This window comes from Podarcis pityusensis (assembly GCF_964106645.2).
Source record: "Podarcis pityusensis genome assembly, chromosome: 8".
Taxonomy (NCBI): Eukaryota; Metazoa; Chordata; class Lepidosauria; order Squamata; family Lacertidae; genus Podarcis; species Podarcis pityusensis.
In genome coordinates, this window is record NC_138033.1 from 46,786,333 (window position 1) to 46,808,058 (window position 21,726).

Below are 21,726 nucleotides of genomic sequence, written 5' to 3' on the forward strand. Positions count from 1 at the left end.
GCATAATCAAACAGCTGCTGTTCTACTCATTTCATCTTCCAGGGCTGCAATAAACACCCGTAAGGCATTTGCCCATCTCTCTCTCTCTCTCTTCCTCTCTCTCCACACACAGACACACACACACACACACACACACACACACACACACACGCCTTGTGCATCTGCAAAAGCAATTAGAGATTTAAAAAAGCAAGAGGAGTCTTACATTTGGCTTGCTGGGGGGCTGCCTGTTCCTGCGGTTGGGCCTGGGCCTGTCTCGAGTATAATGCTCCAATTTCTCTCCTGCAGTCGGCAGGTCCATAAGGGATTGTGCGGATGCAGGCTCTGTGCAAGGAAGCAGCCTGCTCCCAGCTTCAGCATCCTTTGTGGAGGCAGGGCGTGACTTCACGGAGGCACGGCTGAGTGACAGCTCAGCCTGGGGAGCCCCAATCTTGTTATCTTCTGCCTCTACCTTAAAATCGAGTTCCGATAGACCTGAAAGAGAGAAGTCGGAGGAGGTGGGGGGAGGGGGGAGGGGGAGGAATCCTTGGAGTTGCCAGGCGGACAGCAGGCTGCCACTATGCAGCACAGCAACGTCTCCTGTCACACAGGCAGATTTGTTACATATCAGGCGACTAAACTGACAAGGCAGACTTGGCTACTGCTAATGGACTCGGGGCTTTGTGCACCAATGGGAAAAGCCTGCCTTGCCTCAGGAAGGATGAGGAGGAGCAGCTAGTGCATCCCCTGGCTGAGACTGATTTCCTGGCTAGCTCACACTTTGAGGAATAGAAGCTGGAGCAGCTACAGATTTATTTTCTTTTCCAAAGACAAATAGGAGTGGGTGGTTCTGTACAAAGCCAGGTCGTGTCTCATCTCCCCCACCCCCTTTTCTTTTCATTTTGAGTGAAGCAAGGATTCCCACTTTTCGGAGGTTACCAAAGTCCCCTTTGCAAACAACCTAAGCCAACTGTGCTGTGACTTCCTGAAGCCAGCCAGCCACCCACTCGCATGTGAAAAGGAGACAACCCCAGTACAGTGGTACCTCGGGTTAAGTACTTAATTCGTTCCGGAGGTCTGTACTTAACCTGAAACTGTTCTTAACCTGAAGCACCACTTTAGCTAATGGGGCCTCCTGCTGCCGCCGCGCCGCCAAAGCACGATTTCTGTTCTCATCCTGAAGCAAAGTTCTTAACCTGAAGCACTATTTCTGGGTTAGCGGAGTCTGTAACCTGAAGCATATGTAACCTGAAGCGTATGTAATCCGAGGTACCACTGTATTTCCAAGCTTCTGTGTTGTCCCATATTCCTGCTCCCCCACTTACCCATTACTGCTGCTGCTATCCAGCAACTGGACACATGATGAAATCCACATTTCTCCTGTCGTCCTTCTTGCTGCCCCCTCTGCGACAGTCACCAGACTACATTTGCCTTGCTGCCACCCACACCTCGTAGGGCCTTAGCAAGCTGCCTTATACCTACCCAGGTTTGACTATTTGTCCATCTAGCCTAGAATTGTCTACTGTAACTGGCAATGGCTCTCCAGGGCTTCAGACTGGTCTTTTGCAATAGGTTTTTAAACCGGAGATGCCAGGAATTGAACCTGGTGGTGGCAGCATTATTATTATTATTATTATTATTATTATTATTATTATTAAAAAATGTACACCACCCTTCATCCAAAGATCCCAGAGCAGTTCACAATAGAAAAATGCAAAGTATGGAATCTACCAATTTGCCATTGTCTCTTCATTCTCCCTACCTTCCTAGACTGGCTGAAGGAGGAGAAGGAAAGCACATGCAAGACCTATACATCTCAAGGAGAGATAGGGGATTCTGGCCATCGAAAAATTTAAGAGTGCTGGTGACTTTGCATCATTTATTCCAAACATAAGATGTGGGAACCACTCCTGTACAAAGATCAACCATTTAAGGCTGGGTTGTGCAATGCTACAACCAGAGTATAAAGGTGTGACAGGCAGAGCCACTCTAAGACATTTTGCTGCTTGAGGCAAAGGACAAGATGGTGTTTCCCATGACATGGATGGAAGCCAACTGGAGTGGCAGTCAAATCTAGCTTCCACAAGAATGACCAGACATCGTCCTCCACTGTAACCAAGGGCAGCAGGGTAGCTCAGAGATGGGAGCGAGGGAGCACAGGCTATGTGGTGCACACACAGCTCTGCCATCCAATATCTCACCACCATTCCTTCAGTACTTTGCTGCCTACTCCCCAGCCCCACTGGAGGTTGCTGCCCCACTTTGCCTAATGGTAAGTCTGGCTCTGGTGATAGGAAAGCAATCTTCCATGGAGACATGCCAATGTATAAACTTGCCCTGAAACTGAAGTATACAGGAATTACGGTAAGTCACTTGGGCCAAAATCAAGACGTACTTGGTCATGCTAAAGCCCCAATGAAATCAACAGGACGAGTTTGTTGTGCCTAATGTATATCCATTAATTTCAATGAGTTTTTAGTGCTGCAATCCTAGACACAGAAGCAAGGCCTATTGTATTCATGGGGGCTTACTTCCATCTTAGTGGAGTTAGAGTTACTGCCTAATCATCTCTGAGATTTAGGTCATTATGCATTTGGGGCACTTCACACAAAGGTTGCCACCAATTGTGTACCAAACAGGGGCCAAAGCCACTCTCAACTCTCCATTGAGTGTCCATATATGATTGTATGTGTTTTCAAACTCATGCTTGTCACATAAATACTTACAAAAAATAAAACCCTTTGGCATTCACCTAAACTGTTTCCCAGCTAAGTGGGTTTTAGAAAAGGCGCTCATTCATACCAACACATATAATAAGCTTTACCATTTAGTCCAAGAGTTGGGAGAATGCTTGTGGAACAGCTGTGCTTCCATTGGGCAGCCATCTTGTACTGTGAAGAGAGGAAACGATACTTTAAAAACCAACTGTACTGTTGCACTGGCTGCCAGTATGCTACCAGGCCAGGTTTAAGGTCTTGCTGATGGTATATAAAATCCCAAACAACTTAGAAACAGCCTATTTGAGTGACAGTCTTATTCTCTATGTACCTGCCCTGTCACTGTAGCCTGCTTTTAAAATATTTTTTTATTAAGGATTTTCTTGGTTTACAAAAGTACACGCATTGTCTCTTTTCAGGTCATAGAATCGTTTCTACTGACCAGTTACATTCAGTGTGAGACACTGTTGTACAGGCTGGGGGAAAAGAGAAAGGGAGGGGGGGAAGAGGAGGTGGGGTGGTAAACTTACATTATTTTGCTTAGTGGGGGGAGCTTTGTGTCAGTGTCACTTGGGTAGGGTTTTTTCTGTTCATTTATTATATTTCCTTGGTAATGAGTGACGTTGGGGGGACACTGCAGTCTTCTTAAGAAGCACATTTTACCCTGTTACATATTCCTTTTTTTTTTAATGATATTTATTGAAAATTTTAGAATTACAAAAGAAAACAAAAAAGAAAAAGAGAGAAAAAAAACAAAGAAAAAACAAACCACAATCAAACAATACAAATTAATAGAAATCAAAATCAAAAAATAGCACAACACGATCAAAAGACAAAAATATACCACAAACATTTAAAAACAAATCCAACATTCTTAAATCCTTAACTGTCATTACCTTCTTTCTTTGACCTCCTCCTCCTCCCTTTTTTTGGTATCCTAGTTGTTAATTGTCGCAGCAAATCCTTTCCATATTTCATAATATTCTGTCATTACATTACCTTAATCTATTTTAATCTTATCTTACTATAAAAAGCCTTAAAGCTTAAAACTTAGATCTTATTTTTACCAATTTCCCATAACCATAATATTCTTACATAATTCTTTAAACATTTTTGCTAAAGCCAAGTAATTTCGTTCCAACATTTTTCTAACATTCATCAATTTTATAAAACAGTCCTAATAAAAAAATAAAAAACAATCCAATCTTCATCCAGCGTCTCTTCCTCCTGGTCCCGGGTTTTGTCAGTCCTTTCTATCCCATCAATCGAGCGCATTAACCTGGTAATCTTATGTCCGAGGCCCTAAAGTCCCTTCCATGTCCCTTCTGCGGCTCTTCTTCATATTTATAGCTGTATTTTCCTTTGTCTCCTGCTCCTTTCACTCGTAGGAACTCCAGCTTGACAATGTTTTTGACCCTTCTCGACAAATCCGCCCCTTTTCCATAGTCCACACTAAACTCCATGTGGTATTTAAGAACATGTTTCAAAGTCCCTCCAAAACTAAGAGCCCCCACAACCCCAAACATCTCACGGCCCATTGCCAGACTTGAAAAGTCCATACATCCCTGCATAGGGGGGTCTATCCAACCCCCCATTTGCAAACCAAACCAAACTTTATCTTTCCAAATCTGGCTTTTTCCAAGTTCATTTGTCAAATCCAAGAACTCATGTTCCTGCTGGGCCACAGCTCCCTCCATCTCTGGCGCCCAAGTTTCAGCAACATCCTCTTCCCTCATCTGTTCTGTCAGGGCACACTCCTGATTTGATTCCTGGGTGGGCTCTATATAATTTCCCACTGCCTGTCCAAAATTTCTGATCGCATCAGTCATCAAGTCCGTCTTCTCATGTAGCTGTTCCAGTAGGGCACTTGTTTTACAGAAAGCACACAGCAGAGCTTCTGAATACATTGTCCTACAAGGTCAGAAGTCTATTCCCACGATCGTAATCTGTAGCAGCTGCAAGCTCCCCGATTCAGAATTGGTTACAGTTTCACAGGCTCCCTCTAGGGGAAAAACTTCTATTTGTTCTTTTCTTTTAAAGACAGATCTAACAACAAAGTTTCCTTTTTCAGATATTTTGTCAATATTTGTTCCTTTAAAGTGCGAAAGGGAACAATGGAATCACAATGTTTCTCTTCTTTTAGCTATCTGTCAAAAACGTTTGTCTCTGGTCAATGAGCTTCAAAAAACGTCAGTCCTGACACCCCGCTCCAGGATCAAGACGGTGGAAAGTTACTTTGCTTTACACTCACTTCTGCAGGTTTAAACAGTCCAGAAAACAAAATCCCCCCTCTTCTCCTGCTTCCGAAGGGGGTTCAACAATTTTAAATGATGAAATTTAATCCTTTACAAGCGATTTTCTGAACTCTAGTTTGCCATATCTTCGCTTTAATCTATCTACAAAGAAACGGAAGGCTGACTTCCTGTTTAGACCTTCCCGTTTCAGTGCCAAATTGAAATAAACTTTTAAGTCCAATTTTCCTTTCTACTCGCAAATCCTTATTTAGAGTCCAATTGTCCGAAATTTAAGTACTCACGGGTGATTGTTTTAAAAGCCAAATTGTCCCAGGAAAAAGGCAGCGCTCTCCGGCAACGGCTGTGCGGCTTCGCTCCATGGAAGAAGCAATTGACTCTCAGCACCGCGCCACTTCCCCCTCTTCGCTCCGGAACCCGTTAGTGGGTTCCTTTGCGGGTTGGGGGGGCGCTAAAGGTGCCCGCCGAGTCCCATGGTCACAGGCTTCATCCGCCTGTGATTTTTGAAAGGGTCCCCGCTTCGCCGTAGCGGAAAAGACCCGTTTCCCGTGGAGCTGGTCCCTCCAGATCAGAGGGAGTCCGCCATTACCGATGGCGCCACCCCGGAAGTCCCCCCTGTTACATATTCCTGAGGTCTGATCCATGAACCCCTGCAGCTAGGCCCTTTGCACTTACTTTGTGGAATTCCCACCCTCTGGCCATCTAAGAAGAGCTTACAGTGCATACAGTGATAGATGCTTGCTTAAAACTTTCTTACACACACAAGCTTACTCTGTAGAGCAGGGGTCAGCAACCTTTTTCAGCTGTGGGCTGGTCCACCGTCGCTCAGACCTTGTGGTGGGCTGGACTATATATTTTTTTTTGGGGGGGGGGAATGAACAAATTCCTATGCCCCACAAATAACCCAGAGATGCATTTTAAATAAAAGGACACATTCTACTTATGTAAAAACATGCAGATTCCCAGACCATCCGCGGGCCGGATTGAGAAGGCAATTGGGCCACATCTGGCCCCCGGGCCTTAGGTTGCCTACCCCTGCTGTAGAGTGACCCAGCCATGTTATAGATACTTCTGAAGATACTTTATCATTTTCTTGTTTTTTATTTTGTGTCTATTTTAAATCTTAAAAGGTATGGTATTTTATATGTTGAGTGGTACAGAAATTCCTACAAATCAATCAATCAAACAAACAAACAAACAAAGGAGTTTGAGGATAAAAATGCAGAGCGGGTCAAACTGTACATTGTGTTAAATGCATGGTGTACAACTAGATCTTTCCCCCCTTTTTCAAATGTAATGCTAAATGTTGGAACCCTTGATTTTCTTTTCTTTCCAGAGTTTATTTATGTTCAAAAGAATACAAATTTAAAGAAAAGCTATAAAACATGGAATTATTGGATATATCTCTTATACTAGTTGAGGTTCTCAGGCTCCTCCCCAGCTGTGATCCTGATGAAAATCCAACCTGCCAACAGTACTCCAGTTACTTGTGTGTATGTGTATGTGAAGCTTCTGTAGGCATCAAGAGCTTTTTTCCTAAGGCTACTGCAGCACGAGGGGGATTTTAATCAGAAGCCCCTCCCTGTGCTCATGGGGGGGGGGGTGTCCATCCACACTAAATATTACATTTTCAAAAACCCAGACATAATTACACACTATACACAGCATTACATGTAGTTTGACCCTAATTTGATGGAGTAGTGTCACCACAAGGCAGGGACTTTTGAGAAAGGGGAGAATGCCTGGCTGCTGTGGGGGGACTATGGCTTGTTGGTTTCTGCTTTCCTTCACTGTGCAGCGAAAGGGCTTGTCACGAGACAGGTGTTTACATTCCACAGTCTGTACTGTTGGAGTTTCTCACGGGAAAGGGAGACTGGATGTGACGTACACTGGTTTCCTGTTTTTCACTGTGTGATTCTCTCCGAGCTGTTGAGGAGAGAGGATGCATTTTCTGCTCCGGCAGAGGCAAGATGTCTTTCTGTAATATACCAGCTTTGAACTGTAAATAAAGCAATATAGAGTATGCAGCACGTACTCCTCATCCTTCCGCTGGGCACGAGACTCTGCTTTAAATCAACACGTGGTTATGGGCCCAGAAGTCGAATCGGAGTGCCGGCAAAGGATCGGAATGCAGAGGGACAGATCGGAACGGAATCTGCTCTGCGCGTAAAAGTGATTGATGAGGTATGTGCTACTGCTCCGGGCAGCCTGCCAGCTTCTAGTTTATGGCTTTATGGCTGGACTTTGAACCTTTAAAGCCGTTTTGCCGGGAATAGGCAAAAGGCTCCCAGGCACAAGTTACTATGCTGGGGAAATCGAAAGTAACTTTTAAGTGCGCTTTTGGAATAAGGCAGCTGCAGCAGTGACGCAGCAAGATTTAAAGCAGCATAAATGACGCTGAAGGCTAATGCCAGAGTCATGATGGCCCTTCAGGATGCTTGTGGGATTCCTAAGCTCAGCAAGAAAAATTACGCGGACTGGGTTCTGTATGCAGAGGCAATTCTGCGGAAAGAGGGTTTGTTTGAGGTGATTACAGAAACCCCCCCAGTTCCAGTTACAGATGCATGGGAAGCTAAGGATTCCAAAGCAAGGGGAACTCTTACATTGATAGTATCCCCAGAAGAGCTCTGTCTATTGCGTGATAAGACCTCAGCCAGAGAAATTTGGGACGCTTTGAGAGAAGCTCACTTAAGGACAGAAGCTGGGTCCACTATGTTTTACTTTAACAAGCTGCATAATATGGCTCTTGCTGAAGGTGGAGATGTGCGTTTACATCTGATGGAGATGCAAAATCTGAGACATGAGCTGCAACAGAGAGGACTCAACTTTCCAGAGGCTGTGTATTCTTTCATGATACTACAATCTTTGGGTTCAGGTTGGGAGTCTGTTGCAACCCAGATTGCTGTGCAGCCAACCGCTCAGCTAACAGTGGACTATGTAACTGCCGTGATTTTAAATGAAGCAGATCGCCGGGGTGCTAGCTGCATGGGCAAGGGGGAGTCTTCACAGACGTCATCCCATAGTGCAGTGGAACCACCAGATGGCGCCAAAGCTTTGAAGGCAGTGAAATGCTACTCGTGTGGACGTCTAGGCCATATGAAGAGGGAGTGCAGATATCCCAGGGCCAAGACAGAACAGCGCAGCGATAGCTCATCGCGCGGAAAAGGCCGAGGCAAAGGCAAAGGTCCGGTGTCTAGGACAACGCAGCACAAGGCTATGGTTTCACGCTTCACTCCAAAGGTTGCAGAGGTCCAGAAGACGTCTAGATCTTTCTTCGTTGTTGATTCAGCGGCAACCCACCACATGTGCAACGATAAGAGACTGTTTGTGTCTTTTACACCGCAGGAAGGTGCGATTCACCAGGCGGATGACCACACTATTCCCAGTAAAGGCTACGGAACTGTTGTTCTTCACAGTTTGGACTTATCGATACAGAATGTGCTTTACGTGCCAGACGCCAAACATAATCTGCTCAGCGTTGGACAGCTGAATGAGCGGAACATTGACGTTTCCTTCAAGAACAAGAAGTGCATCATCACAAAGAAAAATGATTATGTATTGCATGCTGAATATGTTGATCGTTTGTTTGTTTTGTATTATGATGATGTTGTGAAGGATGACACTTGTTGCATTGCAGGTTCTAACAAAAGTTTGCATGCAGAATGTATTCACGATTTTCATAGAAAATTTGGTCATTTGCATTTTGAGGCAGTATCTAAAATGCCTGCCTTGGTTGAAGGTATGACTATTAAACCCTGCAGGTACCACATGAAGTGCAAAGCATGCGCAGCAAACAAGGTGAAAATGGCTGCGAAAGGTAAGGTGTCTAGTAGGCAAGCTACAGAACCATACCAGGTTGTTCATGCTGATTTGGTTGGACCACTAGCGCCCTCTTTGGGTGGAAATAGATACTTCATGGTTCTCATTGATGCATTTTCTAGATATATTTTTGTGTACAATCTCAAGCAGAAATCAGAGGCTTTTCTTAGGTTCAAGGAATTCTGTGCTTGGTTGGAAAATGTGCATGGTAAGAAGATAAAGACTCTTTTCAGTGATCGCGGGGGAGAATTCACTTCTCAGCAGTTTGAAGCTTTTCTGACTGAGAAAGGAATTCAACACGATTTGTCTAGTCCTCGCTCGCCATGGCAGAATGGACTTGCGGAAAGGGCAAATCAGACATTGCTTCAAGGGTTAAAAACCTTGCTGCATGATGCCAATCTTCCAGAGAGTTATTGGGCCGAATCTCTCTCGTGTTTTGTTTACAGTTACAATCGCAGGTTATCTTCAGCGATTGGTTGTACCCCCTATGAGAAGATGTTTGGCAAGAAGCCATACATCAAACACATGAAGATTTTTGGTTCTGACATGTGGGTTCGCTCACCACAAAACTCCAAGTTAGACAAGCGTGGATTGCATGGTATCTTTCTAGGTTATCAGAAAGGGTCTTACAGAATAATGATGACTGACTCTAAGACAATTAAGCTCACGAGAAGTGTTGAGTACAATGCAAAGTGGGGGGAGAATGTGGGAATTTTCCAATGTTATCCTGATGACGGTGATGAGACTGAGGATAGTCAAAAGCAACCACAACAACCCACACCCACTGATGAAGGTTCTGAGTCTGAATCTGAAACTGAATCGGGTGATTCAGAGGATTTCAAGAGTGCAAAAGCCTCTATGCGACCCTCTGAAAGCTCTGATCAAGAATTGGAGGAACCATTGTTCACAGTAGGTCGTTTTTCTCCTAAGAAGGAAGAGGAGAGTGTTGAAGACTTAAGGCTAATTCGTAGGTCACAGAGAGCCACAAAAGGCAGACCTCCAAAGAGATTTGCTGATGAGTTTGCTACGATAGCAGTAACAGCTGTTAAAAGCTCCAAGAAGGTATTTGAACCTTCAAGTTTCCAAGAAATCCAGGGTTTGGATTCAAAGGAAGCTGAGCCATGGTTAAATGCCATGAAGGCTGAGCTTGATTCCTTAGAAAGGAACAAAACATGGGAGCTAGTTCCAGTAGTTCCAGGAATGAAACTGCTTGGAAGCAAATGGGTCTTCAAAGCGAAGACAGATCAAAATGGCAAGATAGTCAGACACAAAGCCAGATTGGTAGCCAGAGGTTTTGCACAGGTACCAGGTGAAGACTATCACGAGACCTATTCACCCACAGTGAGATATGAAAGCATTAGGCTTATGCTCAAGCTAGCTGCAGAGGAAAATCTACACATTAGTCACCATGATATTAACACAGCTTTTCTGTACGGATCTCTGGATGAATCACTTTATATGCTTCCACCTGATGGCGTACAGGTAAAACAGGGATTTGTTTGTGCTCTGAAGAAATCCCTTTATGGTCTCAAACAAAGTGCACGGTGTTGGCACACAAAACTCACTGAAGTATTGTTTTCTCTAGGTTTTCAGCAAGGGAAAGCTGATCCATGTGTATTTGTCAAAGAGGAGGGGCAAAAGAAACTGTACTGTTTGTTTTATGTTGATGATTTATTATTCTTTTGGAAAGATGTCGCAATGTACAATGACGCCCTAGCTCAACTGAAAGAGCACTTTGACATGAAAGATCTTGGTGAGGTAAACAACTACCTATCTCTGGAAATAGAGAGAGATCAAGATGGTAACATTCTAGTACACCAGTCACGGAAAATTGCTGATGTGTTAAGCAAACTAAATCTGATGGATGCTAACCCTGTAGACACACCGATGACAACAGGTTATCAGGTAGATGACACTGAAGAAGCATTTTCTGACACTACACTGTACAGAAGTGTGCTAGGCAAGCTAAACTTCATTGCCAGATGTTCAAGACCAGACATTGCTGTTAGCTGTAATTTGCTAAGCAGACAAGTCAACAATCCTAGTGTCAAGGATTGGAAAGCTCTGAAACGCATAGCGCGGTATTTGAAAGGCACTATGCATTACAGACTGAGATTTAACAATCAGAAGTCTGGTGGTCTTGAGATATTTGCAGATGCAAGTTTTGGAAGTGACACTACAGACAGGAAAAGTACGTCTGGAGTTTGCTACATGTACAATCAAGGTCTGTTTGATTGGTCATGCAAGAAGCAAACAACAGTTAGTTTAAGTACTTGTGAAGCCGAACTGAATGCACTATCGTATTCACTTAAGGATTGTGAATGGTTAATACAATTGTGCAAAGATATGAAAATTCCTGTCAAATGTCCAATCCAGGTTTACCAGGACAACAAAGCATGTTTGGCTTTGCTGAAGTCTGAAGGTTGTAAGCAAAGCACGAAGCACTTGCAATTAAAGTTGCAGCATGCTAGGGAATGTATTCAGAAGGGACTCGTAACGGTGTCCTATATGCCAGGTAATGAAATTCCTGCTGATGTATTGTCCAAGATTGTATCAAGGGATCAACACTGTACCTATGTGCAGAAGTTGGGTTTGTACTGATATTGTACGAACACGCTGCCCAGTGATATTCACAGAAAGGGGGAGGATGTTGGTTTCTGCTTTCCTTCACTGTGCAGCGAAAGGGCTTGTCACGAGACAGGTGTTTACATTCCACAGTCTGTACTGTTGGAGTTTCTCACGGGAAAGGGAGACTGGATGTGACGTACACTGGTTTCCTGTTTTTCACTGTGTGATTCTCTCCGAGCTGTTGAGGAGAGAGGATGCATTTTCTGCTCCGGCAGAGGCAAGATGTCTTTCTGTAATATACCAGCTTTGAACTGTAAATAAAGCAATATAGAGTATGCAGCACGTACTCCTCATCCTTCCGCTGGGCACGAGACTCTGCTTTAAATCAACATGGCTTCTGTTCAGAGATATCTTAAACTTTTTTTAATGGATTTGATGATAACCCACTTCTTTTTACTGTATATTTATATTAGGGTAGTGCTGCTGATATGATCCACCTTAGATCAGGCCATGATACAGGTCTAGGCCTCAACCTACTAAATGAAGATTAGTGAAATGACAAACCTATTACAAGTTTATCTCTGTTTCATACCACTTTCATTGCTGTGGCTTTTCTCAAAAATTGCTAAAAACAGTGCTTTGACAAGACTTCTCTGCTAAAATGAGATCACCACCTTCCCTCAAAGAAATACAATTCCCAGGATTCACTGGGGACAGGGAATGACTATTAGATCATTTTAATTCTGTGACGCAGATATGCTCATAGCAGTCTCCCAAAGCAGAGATGAATATTAATTTGAAGCTTGAAGCTTTGCAGCTATATCAGAAGGTGGTGAGTACATCTCTAAAATCCCAGAAGGAAAACATACATAGCAAGGTCTAGTGACACAATTTGGCTATCGAACCAAGCTGCTATGCGTAATTTTGCAAATGTCTACAACAGATCAGGAGTGATTCCCACCACTGCTTTCAAAAGACTTGTCAGATGAAGGCATTTTCACAGCAAAGATGTCACTATGCCCAGCACTGTAAAGTAGCACATAAATTTCAAAGGCATCTCAGATAAGCAGCTTGGGGTATAAATTCAGTTATCCCTTCCACTGGTGGATACAAGTGACATTTGTCTGGGTTGATGGGCTTGCAGAGCCCTCTCCAAGTACCAGTTGCTGGGGAACATCAGTGGGAGAAAACTATTGCTCTCAGACTTCATGTCTCTCTTTTGGGTTTCCCAGAAGCATCTGGCCAGCAACACTGGGAAATAGGATGCTGGACTAAACAGGTTTTTTCTCTGACCCAGCAGGGCTATCTTTCAAGTTATCGAACAGGTATGTACATACTGCTGCTGTTGCCACCTTTGGCCACTCCCCTACTGCTGTTTTGGGGGGAAAGAATAACTGCAGGATCCACTCCCCAGCTACACTGGGACATATAGGTAAAATCAAGAGAGACACAGATGCAACATGAAGGGATGGCTTTCAGATCGTGTGCAGAGCATTTAAATAACTAGGTTGATCCCAATTAGAAATTACTGTGAGGCTCATGCTAGCATAATAATGAATGCACTGAGGGCTGGAAAATGCATACCTCCTCCTTTTGGAAGTCCTTCTCAACAACATTCCACAGGCTTCTGTGCCCCTGTTGGAAAGTGTTCCAGTCTGCAGCATTCGTCACCTGTGGCTCCTGGGCTAGTTTTGAGAGGTGTTTTGCCTGAAATGGTTTAAGTAGGTTCAAAAAGTGACTCAGACAGTATACTAGACAGGTGGCATGGGAAAATGGTGGTTTTGTTCCAGTGAATCACTGTATTTAACTGTCTTTTCCATCTCTTTAAGAATCTGAGAATTTGAGATGCAGTAGCCAGAACTTGACAAGTGTGGTCACATATACCATGTGTTTGTTCTTCTTTCAACCTTTTATATAGCAAGCTTCCTTGGTGGAAAAGTTGAATAATATTTTAAACAGATAAAAGGGCTGTGTTTGAGAGAGAGAGAGAGGTAAGTAGAGACAAAATGACATTCAAACCTACATTAACACTGAGGAGAGCAAAGCAAGGAAAGGAATTGCAGCATACAGAACTCCTATCTGGGCCAGTCTTGCCTTTGCACATTGACCGGAATCCTGTCTGGCACTCACCAGCTTGCCTTGAACGGTGGCTAACTCCTCCAAAATTTTATCAGCAATACCACTGACCATGGCCTCAGTGACTGACTGCTGGATCTCCCTATCAAAAAAGGGACAAAGCAGGGCAATTAGCACAGAAAAGCACAAAGGAGAACTCCACTGTGTAGTAAGACTTTGGCACCAATAACTTGGGTTAGGATTTGGAAAATAAGGAGGCTGAGAAGTGAGATAAAGTAACTGCTAAGGCTCCCATGACCATCAGATGTTGGGTAAAGGTCCAGAAATGGGTGGGAGAAGAAGATTTCTCCCCACTCTGACACCTGGGGTATGTGTATTTTATGATGTAGCCTGTAGTCTGAACTGTTAATTTGTTTTAACTGTACTGTACTGTACTTTTTTCATTGCTGTACCCTGCCCTGGGATCTCAGAGTAAAGGGCATGTAAGATACCTAATAAATAATAACAATAATTGATATATGGATCGTGCTCTTGGGGAATGTGGCTATGACCACAGGCTTAGGTATCTTTAAAATACTATCAGAATATATATATATATGGATCAGTGGCCACTAGTCATCAGGGTTAAATGGAGCCTCCAAGTTTAGAGACAGGATGTACCTAGATTTCAGTTGCTTGGGATCTGTTAGTGAGTGAGGAGTGACACAGCAAGACACTTCTTACATTCTCCATGAAGAAGTCTGGAAAACATTTTTTATAAATTCTTTTATCTTTGAAAAATGAAAGAAGACATGCATCTAGAATGTGGTCCTATACCGCATGCCACAAAAATGTGAAAATTGATTAAAGTTGATTGGAATGTTATACAAATTTTAGAAGCAGAGGACAAAAAATAACCTTTTTAAAGCATCTTGGGGATTTTTATCTGGTGAGGTGCTGAGAATTCTCCGTAAAGCTACCCCCTCACAGAACTACAAATCCCAGAATTCCCTAGGAAAGGGGAATGTCTGTTTCATCAGTTTAACTCTGTGGTATGACTATGCCCTAGGAGCCTAGACAGCTGTCAGAGAGATGTATCTGCATAGCAGAGAGTGACATGTAGAGGACATAAGATGCTGGCTTCTGCCTGAGCCATGGAAGCAGTTCTGCAGACCCATATACCAGACAAGAGGCTCAAGATTCTTACAGATATGAGGTTAAGCTGCCGATGGAGAACAGTACTTGTATGAAAAATAAAAAGGACAGTTCAAAGAGGCCCCCATCTATCCCAAATGTGTCTCTACTGAAAAGCTATATGCCAGGAAGCAGAAATTTCAAGGAGAAACACAGCCAGCAGGCAAAACCTTTCTCTTTCTACTTCAGCGTTTAATGCTGAAGATTGAGTAGATGCTTCCAACCCAAACAGGCACTCTGGTGTGGCTTGAAGAGAAAGGTTAGTCCTGTCACCCACGTGAGCCTGCTGTACATCTCAGTCAAAAGCTGGTCAAGGAGCATCTTCTTTGGCACGCTGGAGATCAGGTGGTCCTGAAAGTCATTTTTCTGCATGAGTTTGGGGCACAAACTCTGAGTGGCAACCAATGAGGCATGCATGATGGTCTATGAAGAAAGTACAAGCAAGAGATAAATGTGGCATGAAGAGTCATCAAAACCTGAAGTTTTATTACTTTCTACTTGGGAGCATGTGTGGGGAAGCCATTCACTGCAAGAGGTTCCAGGTCACCTTCCTCTAGTCTAAGGCTTTATATGTATATTTACAATATTTTTGGTGTTATTAATAAACAATGGAAATTAGGCATTTACACACATTTGCAAATCAAATCAAATACCTTTATTGGTATCACAGTATAAAATATTTCAAGTCACTAGGGTAGTTAAAAGGACAAGGGTGAAGCTGTTGAAGGTAATAAGGTCACACTGTGATTGTGTGCACTTAGATATTCTGCTTCACCCTGTCTATTCCCCAAAAGGATGGTTCATTGGGAACCCATTCTGGTAAAATTGTGGCTAAAAAAGGAAGCTACTAAGGCAGTGATATCTTTGTCCTGATCTGCCAGGAGAAACTTTATTTGACTTCTTCTCGGATTTATAGGCCAGAGGTCCAACATTTTGATTTTGTCATATCTGCATATCTTCTGATGGACATAAAAGGTGCAAAGGTATGTTCACAGTACCTGTTAGCAGACAGAGTTTATATGCTGCTGCAGCAGTTAGCTTTAGTTAAATGAATTTTTGCTTGGAACACACTTTTAATTGAAGGCATTCAGACGGAGACTTAGTGTAAGATAAGAAAGCTTAGCCTTATTGAGGAAATACCAATCTTGAAAAAAGTATTGATGGAAGAGATTCATAAAGACCAAGCGGGCTTTCTCCCGGGAAGACACTTGTCTGACAATTTGAGGAATATAATTGATATTTTGGAAAAACTAGAAGTGAACATAAACACTAAAGCAGTTTTGATATTTGTGGACATGGAGAAAGCTTTTGACAATATCTCTTGGAGTTTTATGAAGAAGAACCTACAGGGGATGGGGGTAGGTCAAGGTTTTGAAAATGGTATAAGTGCAATTTATTCAGAACAAAAGGCTAAACTAATTGTAAACAATGTGGTGACGGAAGAATTTAGGATAGAAAAAGGGACAAGACAAGGTTGCCCAATTTCCCCATTGCTTTTTATATCGGTCCTGGAGGTTCTGCTGAATATGATTAGAAGGGACCGGTTGGTTAAAGGTATACAGGTCGGAGCCAAACAGTACAAACTGAGAGCATTTGCAGATGACTTAGTATTGACGTTACAGGAGCCAGAATCTAGTACCAAAAGAGTTTTAGAACTGATTCAAGAATTTGGTCAAGTTGCAGGATTTAAGTTGAATAAGTTAAAGACCAAGGTTTTAGAGAAAAATTTAACACCAATGGAGAGAGAGAGGTTTCAGAATGAGATAGGTTTAACAGTGGTTAAGAAAGTTAAATACTTGGGGATTAACATGACAGCAAAAAATGGGAATTTATTTAAAGACAAGTATGAAAAATGCTGGGCTGAAGTGAAAAAATATTTAGAAATTTGGTCAAATTTGAAGCTTTCACTGCTGGGCCGTATTGCTGCGGTAAAAATGAATGTATTGCCTAGAATGTTGTTTTTGTTTCAAACATTGCAAATTGTGGACAAAATGGACTGTTTCAAGATGTGGCAGAGAGATATTTCTAAATTTATCTGGCAGGGCAAGAAGCCTAGAATAAAATTTAAAATATTAACAGATGCAAAGGAAAGAGGTGGATTTGCCCTGCCAGACTTTAAACTTTACTATGAATCAGCAGCTTTCTGCTGGTTGAAAGAATGGTTGCTTCTTGAAAACACTGACATTTTGGATTTAGAAGGTTTTAACAATGTATTTGGATGGCATGCATATCTGTGGTATGATAAGGTCAAAGCACATAAAGCATTTAAAAATCACATCGTCAGGAAAGCATTGTTTAATGTCTGGATAAGATACAAGGACTTATTGGAAAATAAAACTCCAAGGTGGCTGTCACCGATGGAAGCAAAAGCTCTGAAAAAGCTCAATATGGAGGCCAAATGGCCGAAATATTGGGAAATTTTGGAACAAGATGGAGATAGACTAAAATTGCAGAGTTTTGAGAAATTAAAAAACAAAGTGCGAGATTGGCTTCATTATTATCAGATAATGGAGGCATATAATCTGGATAAGAAAATTGGTTTCCAGGATGAAAAATCAAAATTAGAAACAGAACTATTAGAACCCAAAACTAAGATTTTGTCAAAGATGTATAACTTGCTGTTGAAATGGAATACTCAGGATGAAACGGTGAAATCTGCTATGATTAAATGGGCACAAGATGTTGGTCATAACATAATGATGGCTGACCGGGAACAGTTATGGACCACAGGTATGAAGTTTACGGCATGCAATGCCTTAAGAGAGAATATTATGAAAATGATTTACAGGTGGTACATGACCCCAGTCAAGCTTGCAAAAATTTATCATTTGCCTGATAATAAACGTTGGAAATGTAAAGAAACTGAAGGTACATTCTTTCACCTTTGGTGGACGTGCCCAAGGATTAAGGCTTTCTGGGAAATGATATATAATGAACTGAAAAAGATATTTAAATATACCTTCTTGAAGAAACCAGAGGCCTTTCTCCTGGGCATAGTCGGTCAATTGGTGCCAAAGAAGGATAGAACCTTTTTTATGTATGCTACAACAGCAGCAAGAATACTCATTGCAAAGTATTGGAAGACACAAGATCTACCCACTCTGGAAGAATGGCAGATGAAGCTGATGGACTATATGGAACTGGCAGAAATGACTGGCAGAATCCGAGACCAGGGAGAAGAGTCGGTGGAAGAAGATTGGAAGAAGTTCAAAGATTATCTACAGAAATATTGTAAAATTAATGAATGTTAGAACGATGTTGGATAGAAATTAAGTGGTTTCTAGCTGTAATGCTTTAAGGGAATATGAAAAAGGGGTTGTTAAGAGGTAAAAATCTAACGTTACTATTTTAAGACCAAAGAATAGGATAAATAAAGAGGGTAAGGATTTGCTGAACCAACAAACTGAATTGGAATACAAAAAAGGGAGGTATGAGGAGGTCCGGGAAACAAGCTAAAGAAAAATAAGCAATGGAAAATCTGAGTGTTTTTTTTTCTTTTTCATTTTGTATTGTAATATTTTTTTAAAAAATCCTAATAAATATCTTTAAAAAAAAAGAAAAGGAAATACCAGTACCTGCTTGCCCGGGGCTCTGGATGGGTGGCCTTTGCCGCATGGCGTGGCCGCAGTGGGTCTGGGGAGGCCACCATCTTCCAGCGCATTCAGTGGAGGGGATGGCCACCTGGTGCCACCCACCTCTGGCCACATCAGCTTCTCAGGTAAGGGTGGGCAGCACCCGCAAAGCCAATCAGAGGCAGGGGCTTGGGGGCTGCGTCCAGTCCGACCATGGCCTATTTAAGGGGGCTGCTAGGTGCAGGCCACCCTCCTGGCCGAGTGTTGCTGGATTTTCCACCCACCCACCCACTCACCCAGTTCTTAGGGGTCCACCAAGTGGGGGAATGGGCAAGTTGCCTATGGATCTTGCTATGGTTTACTTGGTCACCATACCCAGGGCCAGGGAGGAAATTTCTCCTGCAAACAAATTGGCCAGCTTGCCAGTTTTCACCTACCTCATAGCAACCATCACAACTTTGGCAGATAAGGCCTTGGACTAGATCCTTAGTCACAAGGGCACTCTGCCAGAGGGGTCCAGAATAGGTGATTCTGTCCAGGAGTTCACAGGGAGGCTGATGGGCCAATGCACCTTGCCCAATGGCAGCCTGTGCAGGGTTGTGGCACCCATTCCATACTGGGGAAACTCCCCAGCATAAAGTCAACCCCACCAGGTTCCTACCAGGTAGCAGATGGGCTGCCTGATGCTGGTTGGATACATACTCAACGCCTTAGCCAAATCTACTCTTTCCTGTAATAAATAAAGTTGTGGCCTAATTCAACCCAGTACCAGTCTCCTGTGTTCATTCTTGTGGCCCTCCCTGCAGTGGCCATTATGCACCTGTGCCAGCAAGTACATCAGGCATAGGCAACCTTCGGCCCTCCAGATGTTTTGGACTACAATTCCCATCATCCCTGACCACTGGTCCTGTTAGCTAGGGATCATGGGAGTTGTAGGCCAAAACATCTGGAGGGCCGAAGGCTGCCTATGCGTGAAGTACATTCTTGATGGGAAAGAGTTCTGTAATTCTAGCTAACTAACTAGTTGAAGAAATAAGCCGCCATGCTTGCCTTTTGTTGTCAGAAGATACACCCAAGATCAGCATAGAGGTTAAAGGTACAGAGGTAGTCTGAGAAACTGGAGGTCACTTTCTCTATTGATTTTAACCCCGTGCAATCCCTGTTTTGCAAGCTGAGTTGCAGTCAAACTTCCAATAGTACCAAAGACTGGCATCTTTGTCTCCAGTTCAATTACAGACTTAATTCTGTCACCATATGGATTAAAACATTCTTTTAAAAAACAGAAGCAGAATTTCTCAGGAGGCTGATTTCTGTAGCACACACCAAAAGCTACAGTTGTGTGGTGCAAAACTGCAGACTTGGTCCATCTAAGCTCAATATTGTCTACTCTAACTGGCAGAAGCTCTCCAAAGTATTTTCCATCTCCTACTACTAGATGACTATGGAACTCTACCTACTTACCTGGATGTCGCTGCTGCAAGTCTGAGAGACTTCTTCAATGAGACTCTCCAGCTTGTGCTGAAGCTTGCTGTTCTGGTGCACAGGGTTTCCTGCCTCATACAAAATAGGCAAAACCTGCAGGAAGAGAAAGGCTCTCATCAAGAATGGCTATTCAGTCCTTCTTTGCCACAGTAGCTTATCTGAAAGGCCACTGTTGAAGGCAGGTTGCCACCAGTAGGTTGCTATCGAAGGGGGCTAGAGGAGGTTCATGGCTACCTTCTATATATTTAATACTTGTAAAGAAATTGTGGTATCGGTTTTATTGCATTTGTGTATTTTATTTATGTTTGTAAACTGTCCAGAAGACATTGATTTTGTCAGTCTAGGCCACACAGAATGAGGTTGAGGGCTGTGTGTGGCCCCAAACTGCAGATTGCCTACCTGTGTCCTATGAAAACGATGCATTCTTCCTGAATTTGTAATGAAAATTTAAAAGGCATCTACAGTCATGTCTGTTATTCTGACTTTTGCCAGTGTTGCTTGGTTTGTGACACTACCACAGGAAAACACATCCAGGTTAAAAATTAACTTACAATCATGATCTGAGGCCCTTCTTCATGAGCCCCCTCCATGAGAGGTCCGGAGGGTGACAATACAAGAACGGGCCTTTTTTGCAGTGGCTCCCCATTAGTGGAATGTTCTCCCCAGGGAGGCTCACATGGAGCAATCATTATATATCTTTAAGTACTCAGCAAAAAACTTCCCTCTATAATCAGGTCTTTGGCCTTTAACTATCTGTGGCCTTTTTAGAAGAGGGCAGGTGATTTTTTTTTTTTAATGTATCTGTCTTTTTGACTGTAAGTTGCTTTCGGTTGTCCAGGGCAAGATAAAGTGATAACAAATTCAATTAATCATCATCATCATCAATTCTTAGTGGTTCATGACTGAGTTCCAAAACAAGAAAAGTAGCAAAGGGGAGGTTTGCAGACAGGTGTTTATTGTGGGATCAGTACTCCTCATGCAAGTAAGCTGTTTTTGTAGCATGCACATGACATCACTGGCATCAAAATGTCAGCCTGCATCCCTCACTCCTGCTGATTTAATCTGGATGTGCCCTTTTAGGAGAAAATCTGGTATGTTAAAAAAAGTGTTGTGAACAATCTGTTTGCAGATTAAGCGCCTGCCTGGAAAGCACCCTTAACACACATGAAGGAGAGCTCACACTGATTGAAAGGCTTGCATCCTTGATGGTCTCCTCTGCCCACAGGATGTCTGCTTTAACTTCCACATCTTGAACAGAGCTCAGCATTTCAATGCACTTATGCACAGACTGGGATGCATCCTTCAGTGCCTAGAATAGAGAGCAAGATGTGGGGCACCACTGTACCACCAGCACAAAAGTATAGCACTCCCTAGAATTCCAGTCTCTGTTAGCTGTATTTAATTGAGTCAGTGTTGGCTCCAGGTTTTGGGGGCCCGTGGTCAGAGTGACCTCAAAGGGTCCCTCCCTGAAAAACCCCAACTTCTCATCGGTTGCTGCTGCTGCCCATTCACTGGTCCTGTCCCTCTGGGCCCAATTTGCAGCACTCTCCATGGAGAAAGGGAAAGGCAAGCGGAGGATGCTGCTCCTCCTTATTGGCTTTTGTTGGCCTGTACACTGGGAGAGGGCAGATGAACCAACAGCAATGGCAAGGAAGAGGAACAGAAGGATCATTGAGTTATGAGATACCCCTTAAGCCTGGAGTTGGCTGTAACTCTCTTAGCACCAATCCCTGCATCTGCAATGTGACAGCACTAATTCTTGTCAGAAAGTTTACCAGGATACAATGCATGTGAAGCACTTTAATGTTCTAATGTGCAGATGCCAGCATTCTTGCCCCATTTAGATGTTTTCTGCCCTTTGGCCCTCTTCTGCAGCACTTGATTTTTAAAGGGGTTGGCATGCAAGATTCCCTTATTTCAGGTTCCCTTATTTTCTTCCAATTTTAAGTTCAGTTCTCCACAACAGTTTGGAATTTTTTAAAAAAACAACCCTGACAATTTTTTATCAGCATTTTAGTGTGCATTTCTCCTAAGTTGCACATTTCTGTATGTAGCTTTGCCAAATGTACACATCTTTGCAAGCAATTT

The 21,726-nt window shown here is 43.0% G+C and overlaps 1 protein-coding gene across 3 annotated transcripts in view; it reads right to left on the bottom strand.

The window, feature by feature from the left end:
* CARMIL2 (capping protein regulator and myosin 1 linker 2) overlaps positions 1-21,726 on the bottom strand; it is an 83,804-nt gene that overhangs the window by 21,955 nt on the left and 40,123 nt on the right. For all 3 annotated transcript variants that reach the window (XM_081015932.1, XM_081015934.1, XM_081015933.1), the window contains 7 exons: positions 20,819-20,947; positions 19,618-19,731; positions 14,862-15,007; positions 13,466-13,553; positions 12,920-13,042; positions 2,804-2,870; positions 206-474 (listed from right to left, as the gene is read on the bottom strand). In XM_081015932.1, the coding sequence (XP_080872058.1) occupies positions 206-474; positions 2,804-2,870; positions 12,920-13,042; positions 13,466-13,553; positions 14,862-15,007; positions 19,618-19,731; positions 20,819-20,947 (936 nt within the window). The remainder of the gene's footprint in view (positions 1-205; positions 475-2,803; positions 2,871-12,919; positions 13,043-13,465; positions 13,554-14,861; positions 15,008-19,617; positions 19,732-20,818; positions 20,948-21,726) is intronic.